At 32.6% G+C, this 21471-nt stretch overlaps 2 protein-coding genes and 1 long non-coding RNA gene across 3 annotated transcripts; 2 read left to right on the top strand and 1 right to left on the bottom strand.

Annotated features, from left to right (window-relative positions):
• The first annotated feature begins 642 nt into the window (after positions 1 to 642).
• Positions 643 to 1303, top strand: LOC107188470 (protein aveugle). The gene is made up of 3 exons (XM_015576765.1): positions 643 to 816; positions 908 to 1021; positions 1127 to 1303. Exons 1-3 carry the CDS (start codon positions 778 to 780, stop codon positions 1301 to 1303), a joined length of 330 nt encoding a protein of 109 aa, XP_015432251.1. The 5' UTR covers positions 643 to 777.
• A 365-nt stretch (positions 1304 to 1668) lies between these two features.
• LOC107188480 lies at positions 1669 to 2063 on the top strand. The gene is made up of 3 exons (XR_001516222.1): positions 1669 to 1686; positions 1801 to 1954; positions 2042 to 2063. It is a non-coding gene; the product is annotated as an uncharacterized LOC107188480 (long non-coding RNA).
• A 1234-nt stretch (positions 2064 to 3297) lies between these two features.
• On the bottom strand, positions 3298 to 13980 carry LOC107188330 (substance-K receptor-like). Its single transcript, XM_015576606.1, has 9 exons — positions 13869 to 13980; positions 10942 to 11144; positions 8200 to 8348; positions 6800 to 6921; positions 5655 to 5872; positions 4972 to 5072; positions 4800 to 4890; positions 4581 to 4699; positions 3298 to 3915 (listed from the first exon to the last, which is right to left on the bottom strand). Exons 1-9 carry the CDS (start codon positions 13978 to 13980, stop codon positions 3657 to 3659), a joined length of 1374 nt encoding a protein of 457 aa, XP_015432092.1. The 3' UTR covers positions 3298 to 3656.
• Positions 13981 to 21471: the final 7491 nt, after the last annotated feature.

Raw genomic sequence — 21471 nt, forward strand, 5'->3', positions numbered from 1 at the left:
CCGAATAATGAATTTCTGTTTAACGTTAAACAGAATGTATATTTTTATACACAAATTAATCATATAAATGTGATTTTACACAAAGATCCAGAATTGAATAATTATATGTTTTAGAGATACATACAATACACAAAAAATGTTAATAATTTTTAACTATAACAAAAAGTTGAATTATTATGCATTTATTTTTTTAAATATACAACCACAGACGAGGTATAGAATAGACTTATCATCTTACGGGACTTCGTGTTACCACTTACGAGGTATAGAATCAGCATTAGATGTTATAGGTCTGTTCTAACAATAAGTATACCTAGTTGATGTTATATATTGTCTACAAAAAATGAAATGTGAATTAAAAAGTGTAGTAACTGGCTTTCAGGGGAATTCAACAAACAGTTGAGGAAAATATGTAATCAGAATTACTAGTGACATGTCGTGCAATTCCAGTTTGTATTGGATGCATTGTACACTAAAGTTGTCGCGAGTCTGTCTGTTAGTCCATTTAGACTATTTTAGACAACAATTGGCTGTCAATTTTTGTGGACTATCGTAAGATAATAGGGAAATGAAAATATTGTAATTGTAGTCGTATATTTGATATTATAATGTCTGGTATCTAGACGCTAGGGACGAAGCACATACATTGTTATCAAGAAGTACTGTCAAAATTGTGAAATCGTCGTAATCTATGTACTTTATTTTAGAAACTAATGTTTGTGTATATTGCAATCCAACATTGGTTTTTATAACTGTATAGTCAACATTTCACACATAATGGTAGAGGAGGTAGTTAATTCTACTAATAAGCCAAAGGTATGTTTTGACATAATAGTAGATTTCATTAATTTATGTCCTTAAATTTCAATATTTTTATACCCTCAATGATTATAACTAAATATCACAGACTAAAACTACCCGACCACGTCCAGTTTATTTGTGGAATGTGTTGGATGTACAAAAATGGTTAAGGAGGCATTGTAGCGATTATTACCAGTTATATCATGAGAAATTTTTATATGTAAGTATCTCATTGGATTATAGTACATGAAAGCATTTATTTTGTACCTGCTTCAGTTATATTTTTGTGCTTCTGGTAATTAATGTATGGACAATGTCATTTAAGCATGATGTCACAGGGAGAGTATTGCTGAGAATTAATGAAAATATCTTATTGAGACTGGGAATCGATAATGAACAACACAGAATGGACATTTGGCGAGAAATAATGAAATTGCATCTTAAGACAGATATGTTAGAAATTAAGGATATTGAACGACGCAATAATGTAAATTTTGATTAACCCATGGAACTGTGAACAAATGAAGGGAATTGCCCAGGTGTAACCCTTATTTTTTAATCAACTTTCCTCAGTTTGTAGTTCATTAAAAATTACAAAAACATATATATAACTAATGAAAAAATATTTATCACACCAGTATTTGAACCCATGTTCAAAGATTAGTGTATTTCTTGTAGTTGAACACTTAACCGTTGTGCCAAAGAGGTTGTTGAAATCATTGATGCATTACCAATAGGTAAGGATATACCGCACAATAAAGAATTGTAATTGTTAATATCTTGTAAACTATTTAGCATCTGTGCTCAAAAGGGGATATGGGAAGTGTACCATAAACAAGCAATAGCTGATTAAAAAATTACGGTTATACTTTGGAAGTGACCCTCGTAAGTGTAGCCAATAGTTTACATGTAACAGAGCTTTACTTTTTATATAAACTCATAGTTATAAATTTGTTATATTTTGCATTATAGGTATTATACTTTTCATGATATTTACAGAAATAAAACGTCCTTTAAATGAGTGGTGTTCAGGTATACAATACCCCTGTTTCGGTAGCCGAAATTGTAATTGGAGACGTTCGAGCCTTTTCAACACCATGCAATATCAATTCGGAGAGGGTTCTTATTTTGCAGTGTGATTCAACGAAATTCTGTAAACTTGTTTCCTTTCAAAACTGAATTCTTGCTCTGATTCATCGATTCCAGTAGGATTAAAATTATTTTGTAACTTCTCTTTCAGAAACTCCGATTTTACGACACACCATTGAGTTAACTGAATATGACAAAACTTAGTTTCTAAAAGCTGACAGCAGTCGGTAACTGCAATTGTAGAGTTGCTATTATGTCCGGTAAATCTCCTATGCGTTGTAAACTAATTTTAGTAAGTATAAATATGTAAGTTGTAGCAGTCACGGAAATAGTCTGCATTCTAGTCATTACGAAAGCAATAGATTAACACTTCATTTAACAAGAAATAAAGTTTTTAATGTTAGTATATCTCACAAAATATCGACTTGAAACATTTCTCCATTGTTTTAACGTAGTAAATGACATCAACTCCAATTTTATTTCTTATTTGTTTATGCTTTTTTTGTTTTTTTTTCTTACATTCGATGCATTTACAGTTATTCGAAAAATACATGTTACGTATGATATGCACACAATACAGACAATTACAATACTATGGAGAATATATAAATATTTTCAATTTGTTGTGTAAATTAAATACCGATCTTTTTCATTTGTCGTGTAAATACACTTACAAGTCAATCATACTTACTTCCTTTAACTGAGTGTAATATTTTATAATTAAATCAATGAAATTTTCTATTTTATATTATGTTACTATTTTATTGACGACTTGTACAGTAATATTTAAAAATATTATCCTGGGTATATCATAGTCACATTTATTTTAATGTCACATAACAAAACACTGTTACCAATATGTATTCAGGAGTTTAATTTGCTTAAAAAAACATTTAAGATTATAATTAAAATTATAAATGAGATCATCATAATCAATTTTATAAGAGAAATGCTTTGTCATAACACATTCCACACAATGTTCCTTCGATTTCATGTAGAACAAACGAAGAAAATCATTAAAATTCTAAATTTTTCAATGCTTTGAAAATATCTATGTACAATATACAATCTCTTCTTTACAAAAAAAAAACAGGTATATAAAAGTTTGTACACTAAAAGAATAATATTTTACTAAAAACGTCACAGCCTTATGCATCTTCCGGAATTCCTTCCTTCGTTGGGTAACTGTGTTCTTAATGAATGTACTTCGAAACAATACGAGAACTCAATTTAACTCTAGAGTAACTTCCACTATCGAATCTTATTGTTTTATTAATTTCCACATATTTTCTGCGATTCAGGGCTCCCATAAATTCTATTACTGGTACATAACACACCGTCAGATTCTTGATCGTTTTCTTGTTAAATACAAAGAGGAACAAGTCATATGAATTTTTTAGGATCACTACAGATGACTTATCTAAGAAATGCAGATATTCACATTATGTACAATGGTATGTACACATCGGTAAAACGAACATACGATAACTAATTGCAAGTGTATTAATCTTCAGGTATACATACATATAAGGATCACTGACTGGTCTGAGCAACGATGTAAATTAGTCTAAAAGGAAATTGTACCTAATATGTTAATATTTAGGTAGCTTCGTTGACTAAGTAGGAGATGATCGTTCATTCGTGTTTTCTCTGTGTACAGAATGCGTGGAAACAATTAGAGAAGAGTTGGTATTTTGAGCGGAGTACAGTTTTTCTTTCTGTTGATGGTCTTCCATACACGTGTTCCGATTATGCGTTTCACGATGTTACAGACGTAGCTCCTCCATGACGGAATCTTGCACGTGTTTCCGGGACGAGAAGACGTACAATTCTTCGCTTCTGTTCGACGACATCGAGCAATTGTTCTCGTGGCCCCTACGGATGTAGTGACCGATTCCTTTTTTACTGCGTGTACAGGGTTGGTGGTCATCGATAGACGATTGGGTTGATCCCCTCATCGGCGTACCTTTATAAAAGGACGTGACCGCCGGATAACTGCTGGATATTGTTCGTTTCCATTCGTATCTAGAAATGTTCCAGATACCGTCCGATAAATTCCATTTAAATTATTCATTTCGAACATAGTGAACAAGAAGAAAGATAATCGAACTGTGAATTTGATACATTCATGGCGAACAGGAGTGTGTGCAGTAAATAAATCTTCCTTCGAATCTGATTTTTGTGATACTGAATTATGAAAATTGGTACATAAACATTCATCATAAATGAGTTCCGTTCTTTTTCTTTATATTCTTTGTGGCAATTTATAAGGATCATGCATGTTTGTTCGAGTAGTTAATTGGAAGGTAATCAGTCGATTTCGTTTAAATTATATCTAGACCCCAGAGCCAGAGTGTATTAAGTCACTTTTCAAAGTTTAGAGTGCAAATCAAAGGTGTGAAAACCATTGAAAGAATTCAGCGAGAAACAATCACTAATTTTGTACTATTGAAAGGATTTAAGGCATTTCTCTATATGTAGAAATATGTGATGAACACTGTTTTAAAAAAATGAACTTAATATTATTGTTAGACTATTATGTTCCTATATTAAAAACTAGACGACTTGGAACGAAATAATTTTGACCACTGAAATATTTCATATAAGAAACATGTAAAATGCTATTTTTGTTAAAAGTGGGCTTGATGTCTCTGGCTTTGGGGTCCAGATATAAGTATTGAAAAGCATACCTAATGGAGGTTCGGCTACTCCGAGTTTTATCCATTTCCGTGTTATCGATTGGTGGACTAGATGACCATTTTCGCAATTTAAAGGGGCATTTTTGCTGGAATTCTCTTCTGAATTTTCCCTGAAAAATTATTCGTATTTTTTTATACAAACTTTCTTTACGAATTTTCATCTAATTTATTTATATAAATACATGTTTTACTAGAATAATGGATACATACGTTATATATTCCGTAGATAAGTGGATTGTAACAACTGTTTGACATGGCCAGCCAGTCGCAGAAGAACCATATGTAATTAATGTATTCGTATCTGCAATTTCAATTCGTTTTATGGATTTGTAACATAAAAGCAAGTGGAATACACTCCTGCGATATATTTTAAACTACTCACCGGTTTATTTGCGGATAGAAATGTTGAAAAAAATTGTACGTTTGAAGAGGTAGCCAGCAGAGTGAGAAAACAGCGACGACAATGATCAGCATCTTGATAACCTGTAAATAAAGTAAGTAACAGAAATTTGCTAGATAATTCAACTATAAAATATTGCTTGTGATTTTGGAATGAAATAAAATTCTCTGCAAAATGCGAATCATTATTGTAGTTTATTATGTTCGTATTCTTTCGTTGTGTCGCGTCAAAATTTCGTCTACGCGTGTATAAGGCGTTTAATATGTGAAGCTTTGTTTCTGCAAATTTATAACAAAAATTAGGTACATTAACCATTCAGATTAAGTAATATAACTATTTCAGTTACAAACAACAGTTTTCTGTATAATAAATCAAATTTACTTAAAGTACTTATATTGTAAATTAGACCATTTCATTTTTTTCTTATCTAAATTTGTAATGCTTTTCCAATTAATAAAAAAATTAGTCCTGTTTTATTAAAATTTCGGTTACAAAAGAATTTTTTCAACAAAAAACTTATCATTTCTATTTTTTCTTTGAATTTTAATGTTCACTGTTGAGTTTATTTGCGATTATATGTTTTCGTATAGTAAAGAAAAACATGGAATTTCATATTACGTGTCAAGAATTCGTATGTACATTTTTATAGAGCAAAATTCACGTACCCTCATTTTATTCTTCATCAGGTTCGCATCCCGCGAACCTTCCGCGTTTCCGGGCGCTTTGTTGCCCCACAGTTTCAACGCTATTCTTGCGTACATGCAAGAAATAATTGATAGCGGTGTCAAATATTGCAGAAACACCAACAGTCCTTTATAAATGAACATCAAGGTCTCGGATAGATTCACGTTGCGGCAAAACGGTCTGTAATGAACCGGATTCACTAAAAATTCATAGAAATGCACCGATTAAAATAATTCTTTCTTGAAAACTTCTTCGTTTACACAAATAATTCAGCCTCTTTTCAATCTATGTGTCACCAATATTTGGCTGACGTGGCAGTCAAAGTGTTAAAGGCGTATATTTACATAAACATCCGCAGTCTACTTACGAGTGCCAGTACATTACGAAACGCAGAAAATTGTTCAAATTTTACGCGAATGTCTAAAAGAGGGTGATTTATACGATGGATGAACGAGCGCCGCTGATTATACAAGTTACTCGGCGTGTTTACGGGTGAAATATTTGTGAAATTAAATGAATATGTACACGTGAATACGCGTGATAATTATTAGGTATACCAATAAGTAATCTACCTTTTGTCGACGTAATTAGTACACATTTCTATACAAGTCAAGGACTTACACTGTTTAACTGATATTCATAGTGATTTTAATTCATGCCACACCATTTTTACTTAAAGAAATATTTGACACTGACGACCATAGGCGTACCACTACACCACATGGGTTATCTGCCATTTTTGGCACTTTGAAATATTTATTTTTTTTTCTCAATTGCATAGGTTGCTTAGGAAAAATAATAATTTTACTTCATTAAGTTAAAATTTCTTGTTATTACATTTCGAAATAATCTATTCATAACGGTTTCATCGAAACATAGTGATGCCTATATGAGACGTTTTAAACGTGCGGTCGTTAGTGGGTTAAAGTAGGGTAAACCAACCAGTAATTGATTGCATACCAGTGAATGACCATTAGGCACTAAATGTAAATTGTAAATTTAAAAATTATTAAATGTTTATAAATGATATGTACTATATGTTGTTCTCACGATTACAAAGATGGTGGATTAGGTATTGATACACCTAATATACCTAATTGATAAATCGATCGAGGAATTAACTTACCATACCCGTATTCCCGCACCATTTGGACTCGGCGCGCGATTGCCATCGGTGTCGCCAAACTTCCGGCGACCAACCAAATCCCGATGATGATCATTTTAGCAGTTAGTTTGCTTGGCTTCGCGCTATCGGGAATAGTTACGTGCTTGGGTCAGAGGGAAAAATTATTACGATGCTCGCCACTGTGCTTGCCGTGGCAGAAAGGAAACAATTAATATTGAGGACCATTTTCTACAAAGATTCTTTCCTCTCAGGAATAATCTTGGCATAATACATTCAGGACCGTTCCTGGCGGTGGTATGAAAGGTGCAATCGCACCTGGACGGCCAAACCCAGGGGCGGCCGCAGACCATTTATTATATGTAAGTTTCGACCAATAAGAATAATAATTGAAACTTTTTTGATGATTCTTAAAATTTTAAACAAACAGAATTCAATCAAATTAATTTTATATGTAATCTTTGGAACACTATTCGCATACAAGAATGAGCTCTGTTTATACATATACATCCCAAAAAAACATATGATATTTAGCTATATTTATTGGATTAAATTCGTGTAGTGTATTAGTAGTCGATATTATCAACTATAATATCATTATTACAAACACTATATGTTAGTTTTGTAGTTATATGTAGAATAAAATATCCATCCTGAATAAAACAATTTATTCTTTAAAGATCTTTGTTTCATCTTATGAAAATAGAATTTAGAAAATATGTTTTTCTATAAAATACTTAAACATACTTCTGTACCATATGATGCTTAGATAAAAACTAATTAAACATACTTTTATATAGATATAAAAGTGAACACAGCTGAAATTAAATAATATTAAATTTTTAATATATAATAATAATATGTGTATTTAAACTATTCTATATTTAAACAATTATTGATTTCAATAATGATTAAGAAAGTGCGACACACTAATATTAATTACATTTTTTAAATTCGAAGTTTCGCTTTAAAAAAATCTCAAGAATGAAAATTTATGCGTGCTTTCGAACACGGCTGGTTTATTCTGTCTGGTTATTATTTACTACTTCCACTTGTAGGAAACATTAATCACGGTTACGGCATTGTTAGCTTTCCACGAAGCTCATTATCGTCCATATATCAATTTATATCAAATTATTATACAAAACTGTTAACACCATATCACAGACTATGCTTATAATCATTAATAATCTAGGTGTCTGTGAAATACAATGGAGGTCAAAAGTTTCGTCAGATGCAACGATTTTTCTATTTTCTTTTGAATCCAATAATATAGTTAAGGGAAGAAAGGAATTCCTACTTGTGTTTTTATCTTTATCAACAACTTTCTAAAATGTGATTTTGCATAAAAATCCGCAGTATTTTATTCTAACGCCTTAGTAATTAATAATTACTGGACGTACCTGAATGGTTTCAAAATCGCTCGATGTCGATCGATCGCGATCGCTGTCAGCGTGAAGATCGAAACGTTCACAGACAGAATTTGGATGAATGGACAGAAGGCGCACATGAAGTACGGGAGGTCCCATCTCTGTAGCAGAGCCGCTTGAAACTGTACATGAAAGAATAAATAAAATGAAATAATAAATAATAAGTAAACAGAAGAGAAAATAACGAAAGAAATTCATTGCAAATAAACTGTGGATTTTGTACATTCAACGTATACACGATTGTCTAAAACGCGGTTTCTAAACGATTGCAAAAAGTTTAATAAGATTCTATAGGATTTTTAGTTTATTCAAAATTCGGTAAGAATAATTTGTCGTGAAATTGATACTTGCATAAATATCCGCGATAAGTCGTTTATTATCAAATCGCGAGAAGATCAAAACCGAGTTAATTTCATTTCGATGATTCTTTCAATACGTTTGATGTTTAATTTGACAATATTCAAATAAGAAGATCAGTGAGTATTTAAAATTAGAACACAATAACAGGATAAAGTATGTGTGTACACATAAAGTATGTGTGTTTTTGAAAAATGTATTGTTGTAGCGATATCATTAGTGATATTTTTAATGTTATGTTATTCGTAGTAAAAATATCGCATGTTTGCACGTTCGTTTGCGTGTTGTTAATCGATCTTTTTTAATAGCACCGATAAACAAATAATGTTTCGCTTCTGGTGCGTACAGTAAAGAATTATAGACATTTAAAAATTGTTTTATTTTATTATGAATTTACTAACATTTAAGTTCAAAATCGTGTAAATCGTGAACAAAATCTAGTTTAACAAGAATCTATTGTGAAATCGTTTTATTTACGAAAATCGACATAAGTGTAGTTACTTTACTATTGAAGTTAGATAGCACACGTTTAATATATCTGCTGGTGATTAATACACAGTGAGTGATAATACAGACTTCTTTTTCTGTATTTACAATACTTTCCGTAACAACGGTATTTTATAAGCTACTTCAGTACTTTTGCTGAATCGGTTAATGTATCACCTGGTGCACCGCGTAGCTCATCCTTAAAATGGCGTCGTAAATAACAGTCTAATGAATTTAAGCTTGACAAATGGGGGCGGCTATGTTTATACGCATAACTTCCGATCCGAATGTTTTATGGCTTCGAAATGGGGAATATTCTCACCCATGTTTTACTAAATTCTTTTTCCATCTCTATGCTGAACAGTATCGAACGCGTGTAACAATTTCGAAATTGCTATCTTTCTAGAATCTCACAATATTTACGCTCGTTTAATCGCCATTTCACAAGTAAATACTGAGATTTTCTGACACGGTAATTGCCGATGATGGCAATTTTTTTTTTTTCGAATGTTTACATTTCTTCGATTCATTTACGTAATTCGTTGTGGAGAGAAAGTATTCCATGATCAATCGTGAGATCTTTATACCTCAATGTCCGATTTTATATTAGGAAAGACTAAATAAAGTGATAATTTGAAAAATTGGCGGGAATGTTCGAGAGCTTATCCAATGTTCATACATTCCCAGAAAGTATGCATGTCACTTTGTTTTCTGTAAATTTTTTGGTGTCGTATAGAAATCAATTTATTAGCAGAACGAGGGCAGAAGACAATAGTTCACGGTGGGATTCATTTTGACAATTGAAATTACTTTTTGTTGAACTTATGACTTGTACCCTGAAATTCGCAATATTTTCTGTAAGCATCTGTAGGATTTCACGTCTGTAATCCCAGACGATTTATCAAGATTTATTAATGTGGGTGTGTGTGTGTGGAATTATTCCCCAGGAGAAGCTTTTGGTTTACTTTCACAAAAATGAGAAATGACTCAAGAGGGAATTCCGTACCTCGAAAGTTACATTAGGCAGAATGTATTCGTGTTACTACAGTTTATCTCTAGATGGTTAAGACAATCTGTGTTTCTCGTATATACAGGATGAGTCAGTAAGAACTACTTGTAAAATAAGTCGTTACCTATTGGTTCTATAAAAAAAATTTTAACAAATTATTACAAATTTTAATTTTAAATTTAAATTTTAATAAATTTACAATTTGAATTTTTTTGTATCTTACTTTATTTTGAGGTATCAAGGTGACCTTGAGTTTTTTCAAGGTTAAGGCATCTTTTACTTTAATACCACGTTGTTGTCAAAAGAACGACGAATTCAACGATTTATAGTACGATGGTACTAAAAAAAAGATGCATTGATCTTGAAAACACTCAAGGTCACATTGATATCTCAAAAAAAATAAGGTATAATGAAATCACATTGTGTCCATCCGATGCGTCCCTTAAAATGCTATACAGGATGTTCGCGATAATTTGTACCATCGTTTATTTCGTAAACGGTAAACATTAGAAAAAAATCGAAGAGGAGGAAGTTGTAGTATATTTTATTAATAATATGATAGCGTATTTAAAGTTTTTGTATTTGTAATATTTTTATAGAAACAAAAGTAACCTTAATTTTTTTAAATGGAATGCTACATATTTTTTTGCATCATATGAAAGCGGGCATTAAGACGAGTTCAACCATGTAGTATACTATGGTCTTCAGGGTCATACAAGGGCAGAAATAAATTTTCAGAAATGCATTCTTAGAAATTATCGCGAACACCCTGTATAATTCATTAAAACGTTTTTTGATACAACTACATAATAGGTAATGAGTACTTTAGATAGTAGTTCCTATTGACTCACTCTATAACGTACCTGAAATGGAATCGCGAACAAACCAATAACAATGTCAGCCAGCGCTAGATTCGCGATGAAGAAGTTCGTTACGTTCTGCATCCGTCTGGACGTCGCGATTATCCACATCACCAGGGAGTTTCCCACCACCGCCAACAAGGATATGCTTCCGTATAGTATGCTCAGGATCACGAGAATAAGCGTTGGCACTTCGTACGTGTCATCTGGAGAATTATAAAAACCATTCGAATTCAATCGTCGATTTTCTTATTATTAAACTAAAGGGGGAATGAATTAAGCTTTGGATAACGACGCCTGGGTTCGTTCTGACTTAGGTTATCAAGGAAATGTTTTTTTTTTGTGTAAACAAACTTATTTTAACGCCATATTGAAAGGATTAATTTTAGGACCTACATACGTCGTTATACTATAATATCATCTACTGAATAACTATTTATTATAATATTTAACAAATTTTATTTTATTGTCAATATAAATTGTTGTTAGTATTTGAAGATACAACCATTAAGAAACAAAAATTTTCAACGTTTCGATGAGAGAGAAGTGTCTGTAACAGTTTGTAACTCGGACGACAATATGTCGATTACATACATATTTTTTCTTAGACATTGAATTCAGGGAAGAAAGAATGAATTAATACAAGATAATATTGTAGTAACACATTCCTATCACACAGTGAATTACAAAATGAAATAATACAAATAAATATGGCGAAGGATACGTTGCAATTTGTAATTAAATAGAGTCAATATTTATGCAAAAGCGTGAAGTTCGGCAGTGGAAACATGTTCCACGGAATAATGAAGATTCAATAAGGGTGCGCATCGAAGACTTCATTTTGTTTCCTGTATTCTGTAACAATCGAGATTTTCTCTGGTGTAATTACTAGCGTATAATTATCGCTCGTGGCTGTTAATTATGTTATTACCAACGTGTAGAGCACAATATGTAATTACAATTTCACGTGGCGAAGGGTGTCCGTATTAAAATTAAATTTCATTTCGTGGAATAATCAAGTTATCGCGTGCGGTACACGCTTGTACGGCGTTCTCTTGGCTCGAGTGCACGGCGAATGGGTAAAAACACGGTTTTGCAGCGGGAAGCATCTTCTTGTCCCCCTGTTCTTCCGGTGACACGTAAATTTTCTGTCGCGGTGACAGTGACCGAAAACTTCCGGTCTTACCGCGCAAGGACGACGCGGCTCATTATCATGTTACCGCGAATATCAAATTACTGCAGATTTTTTTTTTCACCTCAGTACGATTGTTACGTAACAAGAACAATATCGTTGAAATGTGTCGTGATTTATAGGAAGTTTATAATATTTTATCCATTTCACACCATTTAGATTATTTTAATCTGAAGGTAATTGGGGGACAGATGCCAAAAAATTATAATTTAGAATTTATTCGGTAGATGGTAGGAAAATGGTATCTACACTGGCCGAAATTTCTATAATGTAACCATGTTCTTTGATAAATTCTTATAGTTATTTCATACCAATGAAAAATTGTGTTTGGTAACAATTTTGAGATTAATTACAGAAAGCGTACATATCGGTTTCAACAAATAAATATAATATTTCTTAAAAGAGAAACAATATATATAATTCAACAGAAAACAAACTGCAATAGTCTTTCACTATTTCTATATTAATACTTAGAGTAACCTCGATTTTTTTTTTTAATGAAAGTGCAAAAACAGACACGATTGAGCAATGTAATATTGGTGGTATTTTGAAGATACACTAGCCGAAATTTCTATAAAGTGATCTTCATTTTTATAGATATTTTATAAATTTCATCAACTTTATTTTGAAGTCGAAAACATCGATATTAAACCGACATTTTTGAAGGAAATATATTTGGATTTCTCAAACGAAAATTTAAAAATGAGTGTTAAAGGGTTAAGACGTTAATTGTCATAAAATAAGTGTAACTATCTTAAAAGTTGTATCTTTAAAAGGAATATAGATTGACCCTTAAAAAATACTGTAAAATCAGTTACAATGGCTCTAACAATTGCTTCCGAATGTAACTGAAAGGTGTAACCTGTTTGCAGATTTTGTAACAGAATTCGGAAATTGCTGAGCTGGTCGAATTTTTACGTCAACTTTCTCAATTTCATATTTGCATACGAATGTTTCTGAGGAGCTTCGACAATAAGCATCGAAATATACGTCACTTTGTTAATTGCAATTCGGTTCTGCCGTTCTAAAATTGGGACATTCCGAAATTACCTTTCTCTGATTGTATTATCTACTATTTTGCTTTGAGGATAATAGGATTATAAACAGATAATGCAGATTCACAATTCGTTGTATGTATATCTTTCATATTCCAGCGAAAGGTTTTGAAACGAAATCAGAATGCCTATAGTTACTCTACTCATCTATCATCCTCAGGTTACTTTATGATAATCTTTTAATGGAGTTTCATAGAGCTCGTAGCTTGCCGAAGAATAAGATTTTAGTAGAAATAATATAAATTTTAAAGTTCAAACTTTTTCAGTACAGAATGTAAAATATTCTTCATCTGATTTTTATCTTCTTTAAAACACAAGTTTAGGCTGAACAGTAGCCTAATTCGTTTCGCTGCATCTTATCCATTACACATTTTTGTTTTATCTTATTTACTTCATCTTTTTCATTATTTTATTTTATTTATTACAAATTATTTTTAATGTTTAACTGTTTTGTACGAATTACATTGTTCTAGTGTAATTTACAATCACAGATATTAAATGGACGGCTAAATATTTTATGAAAGAATCTTATAATATTCGATTAAATAATACATGCAAACTTTGATAGAATTTACTGATGTTCTTAGTTTGATGCATTCTGCTCGATAATGGAGTCTAGACCCGCATAACGATCCTCACTCTACTGGGACTGATAGTTTCGCGACTAACTGAATTATTCGTACCGGCAAATTCAACGCACAGCGAATCATTTACTTGGAAGCTGTGCGTATTGTTGAACTCAAACAGGCAGGAACTTTCGATCTCTTCATTCTTGTTGTACAACGAACCGTTCATAGTGGGAGTGTTCATCTGCAACACGAGAACAAAACCATTAAACTCGTATTAACCTATTCCTTTCATTGCCAACTATACATGGAAATAAGACTTCAATCTGTTTCCTATTCTATTTTCATAAATATAGATATTTATTAATAAAATATATTGTTCTGAATTTGCAATCGAAGACTTTGGAACAAGGAACCGGTCATCTACAGAAACGACGATTGTTTCAGAAAGTGAAGTTTCTAAGAAAGATCCAAAAGAACGTAAGATATGTATTTGTAAGACTTACGAATATTAGCAAACTTTAAATAAACAGAAAAAAAAATTGAATTTATAATTGTTGAGGAAGTTCGTTTTTAATGCTTGAAAAATAGTCATTCAAGAGATACTTCATGCACCAAAGATTTCGTTATTTCTTTATACTAATCATACTATTGGTAGCAGTTAACTGTATGTTTTACCAAACGATAGAGTTTTTATTGTCAATAGAATACATCCTAATTTAACAATGGCCAAAAATAGAGATAACCTGTTCTTTGGACCAAAGTCTTCAGTTCCATAGATAGGTTCGACTGAACTGTTCATGTCATAGTTACTGAATTATGAGTGTTTCTGCAAATTTACAATTTTAAGTACTAATATACGAATATTCAATTTGAATAGAACTTTAAAAATAAATACTATTAAATATTACTGGAACTTTTATGGTAACGCTTCAGTGTTTGCTATAAATACAGAATATCAGCAGTCTAGTTAAAAATAACGTCGAGGAAAACAGGTAAATCAAAGTCCAGCGTAATTCAATGAGGTCGATAAATTTGTAGTTCGATGCGATGGAGGTAAAGAATATTGGAGGTATGATTCACTTATCGAATTTTACTATGCTTTTTCGCGTCGAACGAGATTTCATTCTCAACAAAAGTTTAATAATTCATTTACTAAATAATTATCAGTTTTATTGAATTCTCTTGTTAAATAGTTTCATTGGAACCTGACTTCACTGTTTCATGAAAGATTTTATTATGAGTTTATTATTTTATAAGTTTATAAGTTTTTTATTTAGTTACCTTACATATTTCGGAAACGATAATTAAAAGAACGTCACAGAGATACATGTACAAGGATGTTCCACGCACCTGGGGCAACCGTAGCCTTAAAACTAGGGGTGAATTGGAATGAAAAATTCAAGAATTTTTTTGTTTATAATTTTTCAGTAACCAATGATCGGCGGTTTAAACCTTTTGAAGGTTTCTCGGAAGGGTGATTTTGATAACATACTATGTCAAGGTCAGGGTCATTAAATGTGAATGTTTTTTTATTAAAATTTTATTATTACCACATTTTTAGTGCCGCGCATATCAGAATGGCCCCTTAAAAAAGGCGTCTATTGAGGATCGAAAGCGTTTCCAAAGCAACGAATTTCTGTTTCTCGTTCGTCCTAATTGTGGCGGCGGCAGTGAGGTTCTGCCTAATTTCATTGTAACTTTCAAAACTGGATTACGTTACTGGAGATAGAAAATTGTCGCGAGCACACATGTGCCGCCGGTGCTCGAGTTTCGTTTGCGCGACTGTTTCCTCTGGCTGGGGTCTTGACAGCCTTTATCTCTGGTACTCGCATGAATCATGCAAAGGCGGATAATGAGGGCGGCATCGGAAGCGGTACATCTCGTCCGCTTTCGTGCACACACACACACACACATGCACATACATTCAAATATACATGTACAAACTGGTTCTCTTAACCCTCCGAGCACGGTGCCTGGGTCACGCGTTCACGAGAGCGACATGCGCACAGTGACAGAGTCAGGAGTGGGGATAGGCGGTCTCGAGAGTGACACGCACGCAGTGACGGAGCTGGCGTGTAAATCGCATAGCGACCGATGTTTGTTTACATGCGAACGACCGGGGCAAGTCGTCGCAGAAGTGTTGACTAATAAATATAATTTGTTTTATAATTCACAAGATTTTTATTCCAGTTAGTGTAATAAGAACCACGAAAATCCAAATGTAATGTGGAACCAGCTAATCATTACATTGTATGCATGGTGACGGTGGCTCGAGCCTCGCCGTCGCTGTGTAGTAATAGAATATCGGTGTGGGGTCAGAAATGACATAGGGACCGGTGACCATGTTTCCGTGCTGGGAGGGTTAAAATAACAATGTTAAAAATAATTCGCCATAGCCCGTTAATTAGCTCTCTTGTGCCATTCAGTTTTATGAAATCAATTTTCTCGTATTTCAAATAGTTTAGGAAATAACGGACTGTACACTGTTCGTGCGGACACCCTGTATGTAGGATAATGCGAGGAAACTGTTTATTACGACAATGCGAACGTGTAATACTCGACGCGAGCTTACCACTAATTTACATTCCCGGTTGGTTACGCGAAACAGGGGTCCGTAAATTTATGATCGTGTGGTAGGTACTCAACACGGAACATTTCCCGAGGGCAAAATGTTGTTTTCTTTTCAAACATTTCGCGAGACGACGATTAGTGTACGCGTAACTGTGTAAAGTATACTTCCAGTGGCGAAGTTTGAGGGGCTGTTTCACCCCTTCAAACTGTATTCTTTTTTAGTTAAAACAACAAAGTAAGTGTTTAATAATTTTTAATTCCTACAAATTCATGTCGGTTTGAACGAAGAACAAAAATTTCGCCCTGGGAATGTTTCCTTGTTGGAAAGATATGGACCGTTTATTCTGAAAGTGGTGTAAGTCTTTTTTTTAAAAAAATGAGATATGACGTAATTTATGCTTAATTTAGTGTAAACTTTTTGTTTATAACTAGTTAGTATTTAATATCTTAAAAAATGCCAATGCTTTGTTAAAAAAACGTATATTTTTTAATTGTCAGATCTGCTAACATTTAATTTTCTCAAAACAAAAGAAAATGGACTTGCACCACTTTCAAAATAAACGGTCCATATATAAGAACTTTAACTGTATTCGCACCGTGATCTAATTCATGAATGCCTGCAACGAGTCCTACTGTTCTCCTCGGGTCTATATGACCCGAAATGAAGATTACATTTCAATATATGTAGGATTTCTTCTTTTGTAGTGATGTTAAATAATTGATTAACAAACACTTCTAACAAGCAATTCGAATATTTACGAGTAACTCGAAAGTTAAAGATCTGTTCGATTGTATCGAGTAATTCAACAATTTTCGTGCTGAAAATTCATTTTCAAGTAAATCGAAGTCTTACGAGCATTTGAATATTCGAATCGTTTCAGTTTTCAAGTAGCGCGCACTTTTATCTAACAGTTTTTCAATTTCAAGTAGCTTGAAGAACTCGAACGTTCGACTCGGCTCAACCAACCGATTGTTATTTGATTCAAAATTCGACTACTCGTACATCCCTACTTCCGAATCGATGATGGTATGGAAACAGCCTAATCAGATATAACTGAACCGTGAACGAGCAAGATAATAGGATATGGACCGTTTCCAAGCTGTGCCAAATGCATTTACGTACACGTGCCAGTACACGGAGGAGAGAATTTGAGGTGAACAACGAGACCATTTCATTTTCGTCTGGAGAATAAAACGTGGTTTCGATTAGCACGTAACGATCGATTCATCGTGAAACGTTGCATTCTTTTGTATCCTTCGAAAATAGAATTGGATGTACCATATACAGGGTGGACTACAAAACTTGATCGGTTTAGATTACATTGTTCAATAAATTTTAATTTTTTTTCTACCTCATAACCGTTTGTAGGTGCTTCTGATAGATCTTTATAAGCCGAATACGAATCTGCAAATCGTTTTTCCTCTGGATGTCCAGTTTTGGAAAAAGACAAATTTCAAATTCAAAAAGAATGTTAGGTTTATCTATAAAACACTTCATATGTGATGTGTACAAAATAAAACTCACCAGAAACATCAAACTAGCACGCAAAATGTTTGCTATGTAGTATTTCTGTCTATTCAAACGGTTTGAAAGGTTTTTATTTCTGGGTTTTAATTTGATTTTAGTTTTGTTGGTATTCGGATCTGTCAAGAAGGACAACCAAAGCAATATTTGAATAGTGTCAAAAGTGTAGTATTTCTCTTCTTATTGGGGCATTCGATTATATTTGCATACATAGAACATTCTCGACAGAGATTGCCGTCAAGTAAACTTATTGTTGTTCGAGATGAATAAAACAGGCAGCAGATCGAAATAAAATCCAACTAATTCTTTTTATGTACATTCACACTTGGTGTGTTTAAGTGGCAAAGGACTTTTAAAAAAAAGATTAAATTTAAAAGAAAAGAACAGTTTTAAAAGGAATTCATTTCATAGACAGTGATTGACTTCTTAACAATGATTAATATGTCATGACAGTGTATTTTCGGAGATTCTTCGCAATTTTTATCGCAATATATAAATGAAGAAGTTTGTTAATTTAGTGATACGCATACGTGCAACAAATGACGATTCATCTTTGATAGTTTTATTGTTAAAATACAATTTCTTCTCAAGTAAAATAAAAAGAAATCAGGTTTTCAATTATTGAAAACTGTAGAAAATGAAATTATTAAAGAAATGTTTATATCTTATTGTTTAGAAATATTACAGTTGTGAAATCCGATAAATGGATAGTCGAACATACATTTTATCTATTGATGGACTTTGTGAATTAAAAAGTCACTAAAGCCTTTATTACACGTGACTCCTTTCCAGTGGAACTATTTCACGCAAAAATGCGCCAATTAAACGTGCGCTAATGAATGGCGTGCGACAAGTTACAATGTTTATTGCGAGAAACTCTACAACATTAATTAACACCCAACGAACAATTGCGGTTTTCGAAACGCAACCAGGCTCTCGTCTATCACGTGCACGCCCGTACAAACGGAATGTATAACAATTTTGCAAAATTAAAACTTGATAATTGGAACGCATTCGCATACACACGGTTTTCTTTTTTTTTTTTTTTTTTCAGAAAAAGCACGCGCCTCGTTTCGTAGAAACATCGAACTCGAAAGTGGAAATATTCCATTCGTCTCTCATTGATGTCACAGTTGCGATTATAATTTGTCATTCCTTCACGAACGGATTCGCAGAGTAGATTAGAGTGGAAAACTTTCGTCAGAGGTGGACAAATTCATTATCTGAATCGAGAGTTTCGAATAGCGAATAAAAGATAAAGAAATGTATTTCGTCATTCTCCATCGATTGAACGTGGAAATTCCAATTTTTATAATAAAAACATGTTTCATCTCAAATGGGTAGACACTTGGCAAACAATTATTTTGTCTCATTAACTTGAGGATTTTAGAGACTGTTGTTTTTCACTATGTATCATTCGAATAAAACTGTGCCTAACTCTGATTTCTGGCACACAAACAATTGCTATCTTCAAATTGTCACCGCAGAATTTTGTACGATGAAAAGTCTGCAAATGTTAGTTTTAATAACAAAATTTTATTTCTTTTTCTTTTAACATACAAATCAAAGAACATTAGAATATAAAACTATTGAAATACAAATCACTTTACAATTTCAGATATTCTGAACACAGAATAAATTGAGAAATGTCATTGAAAGTCAGAAAGAAATATCTTGATGTATTTTTTTTCAAATAATTTTTATTCTAAAGAAATATTGTTGTTATCGACGTAAAAAGGTATGGATTTTTACATGTAATTTTTGAGAATAGAAAATTGAAAATTATTCATTGAATACCTTTCTGTGACAATACGACACGGAAAACGTGCTTTCATTCGTGAGCTTTCAAGCAGAAATACATTCCAGATGCTAAACGGAATTACATACATATTTCATGCGCGTCGATCCAGTAAATAAGTTAACTGCGTATCTATAAAAGGAGAATTGCGTGTCGAAAAGTAGCGACGTGGCAGTTCAATTTCCATTGGAAACTGCGGAAGAATGAATATTTGACCCATTGTAATGGCAGCAGTTGCACAAAGCATAGAAGATCGGTTGTTCTCCGAGGTTCAGCTCGATCCTATTCGATATGGGAATCCTTTGAAGTTATCTGGCCAACGTAAATGTATCGACAGCTTTGTGCAATGCGTTCGAAAAGATCAGTAAACATGTTATTCAAATTTAAACTGTATAAAAGTTTGTAAACATTGTTTTTCGATATGATTTAAAAATGTAATAGTTTTTATGTGATGTTAAAAATATGATAGAGTTTAGAGTAAAGAATTTAATTTTTTTGTTTGTTTTAGATTTTCGCTTCTTTGAGATCAGGTGATCAAGTCAAATTTCCTTTAAGAATCTGTTTTAGTGAGACTTTCTTCGGATTATTATTGATTTTTCGATTTTTTTACACTTTCCTCGGAAAAGGTGGTGAATCTTGTGTTTATAGAAATTCTGGTGTTATTAATTATTCGATATTTTGATATCTTACTAATACTGTTGTTATTATTTCTTTGCTATTCCAGTATCATTAATGCGGGAATAATAAGGGAATTATATTAGAATACCGTTACGTTCCGACTGTGGTTCGTAGACTTTAATTAAATTCTGCACATTCCTTCTCAATCCAATTCACGTGTCGCGAAAGGAAAAACGTGAAATCTGACGATGTCACGTGAATACTGTTTTATGCAAGTCAGGATTAACGCTGTTGTTCTTGTTTTGTGTTTGTATATGAATAACTAATTTATGAAATTATAATTACAATCGTTAGTGTAACTTAAAACCGTTTACACCCAGCGGAGAAGTCATTTTGGCAAACATTGGTCGTGAAATGTATTTTATTTTAAATGAAAATAACATTTCTATTATTACACACGATTATTTTGATTCAACGCTGGTCATAAAATGCACACGTAATCATTAAAACGGGATTTGGAATCAGAGAACAAATACCAGGGGATTCGTCTTCATTTATTGCTCATTTGGCTGTATGCTTTCTAGATTATGTAAGTGATATACATATATCGTCAGCTTATTAAGCTCTAAGCCTTAGGCCGGGATTCATAGTCATTACTTATTCTTAAGCAAATGCTTAAGTCCCCAGTTATGAATGTGTAGTCCATACGTATACATATATGTATACATTCATAACTGGGGATTTAAGCATTTGCTTAAGAATAAGTAGTGACCATGAATTCCGGTCTTAGAGTATTATTAAGTGTAACAGCGGCCAAATATAGTGTGAGGTTTCGATTAAACAATTGAATGAATTTAAGAAACGAGCCATAATCAAAAAATTCATATGAATTTGCCGTTTCTTAAAACGAGATATTTAATTTTATTATTTTACTAGGTAAATAAATTGAATCAAAAGAAGTAAAATATTTTCAGAATTATTAATTTCAACTATTCTGTTCTGAGAGCCTCTGAGTCTATTTTTCTTTCTGACAAAGGTTAATTAAATTCTCCTTTGACCGATTTTACATGAAATTATTAATAGAGCTTGATTCTGTTGCGTGGAGAAAGTAAAGGCAGATGTGTACATACATGCAGAACTTCCAGTAGGATTCTGAGAATGCAATTTCTGCTCCATGTGTCTAAAAGCAAAGGAGCTACAGCCAT

The sequence above is a fragment of the Dufourea novaeangliae genome, unplaced genomic scaffold, assembly GCF_001272555.1.
Source record: "Dufourea novaeangliae isolate 0120121106 unplaced genomic scaffold, ASM127255v1 scaffold124, whole genome shotgun sequence".
In the NCBI taxonomy this organism is placed as follows: Eukaryota; Metazoa; Arthropoda; class Insecta; order Hymenoptera; family Halictidae; genus Dufourea; species Dufourea novaeangliae.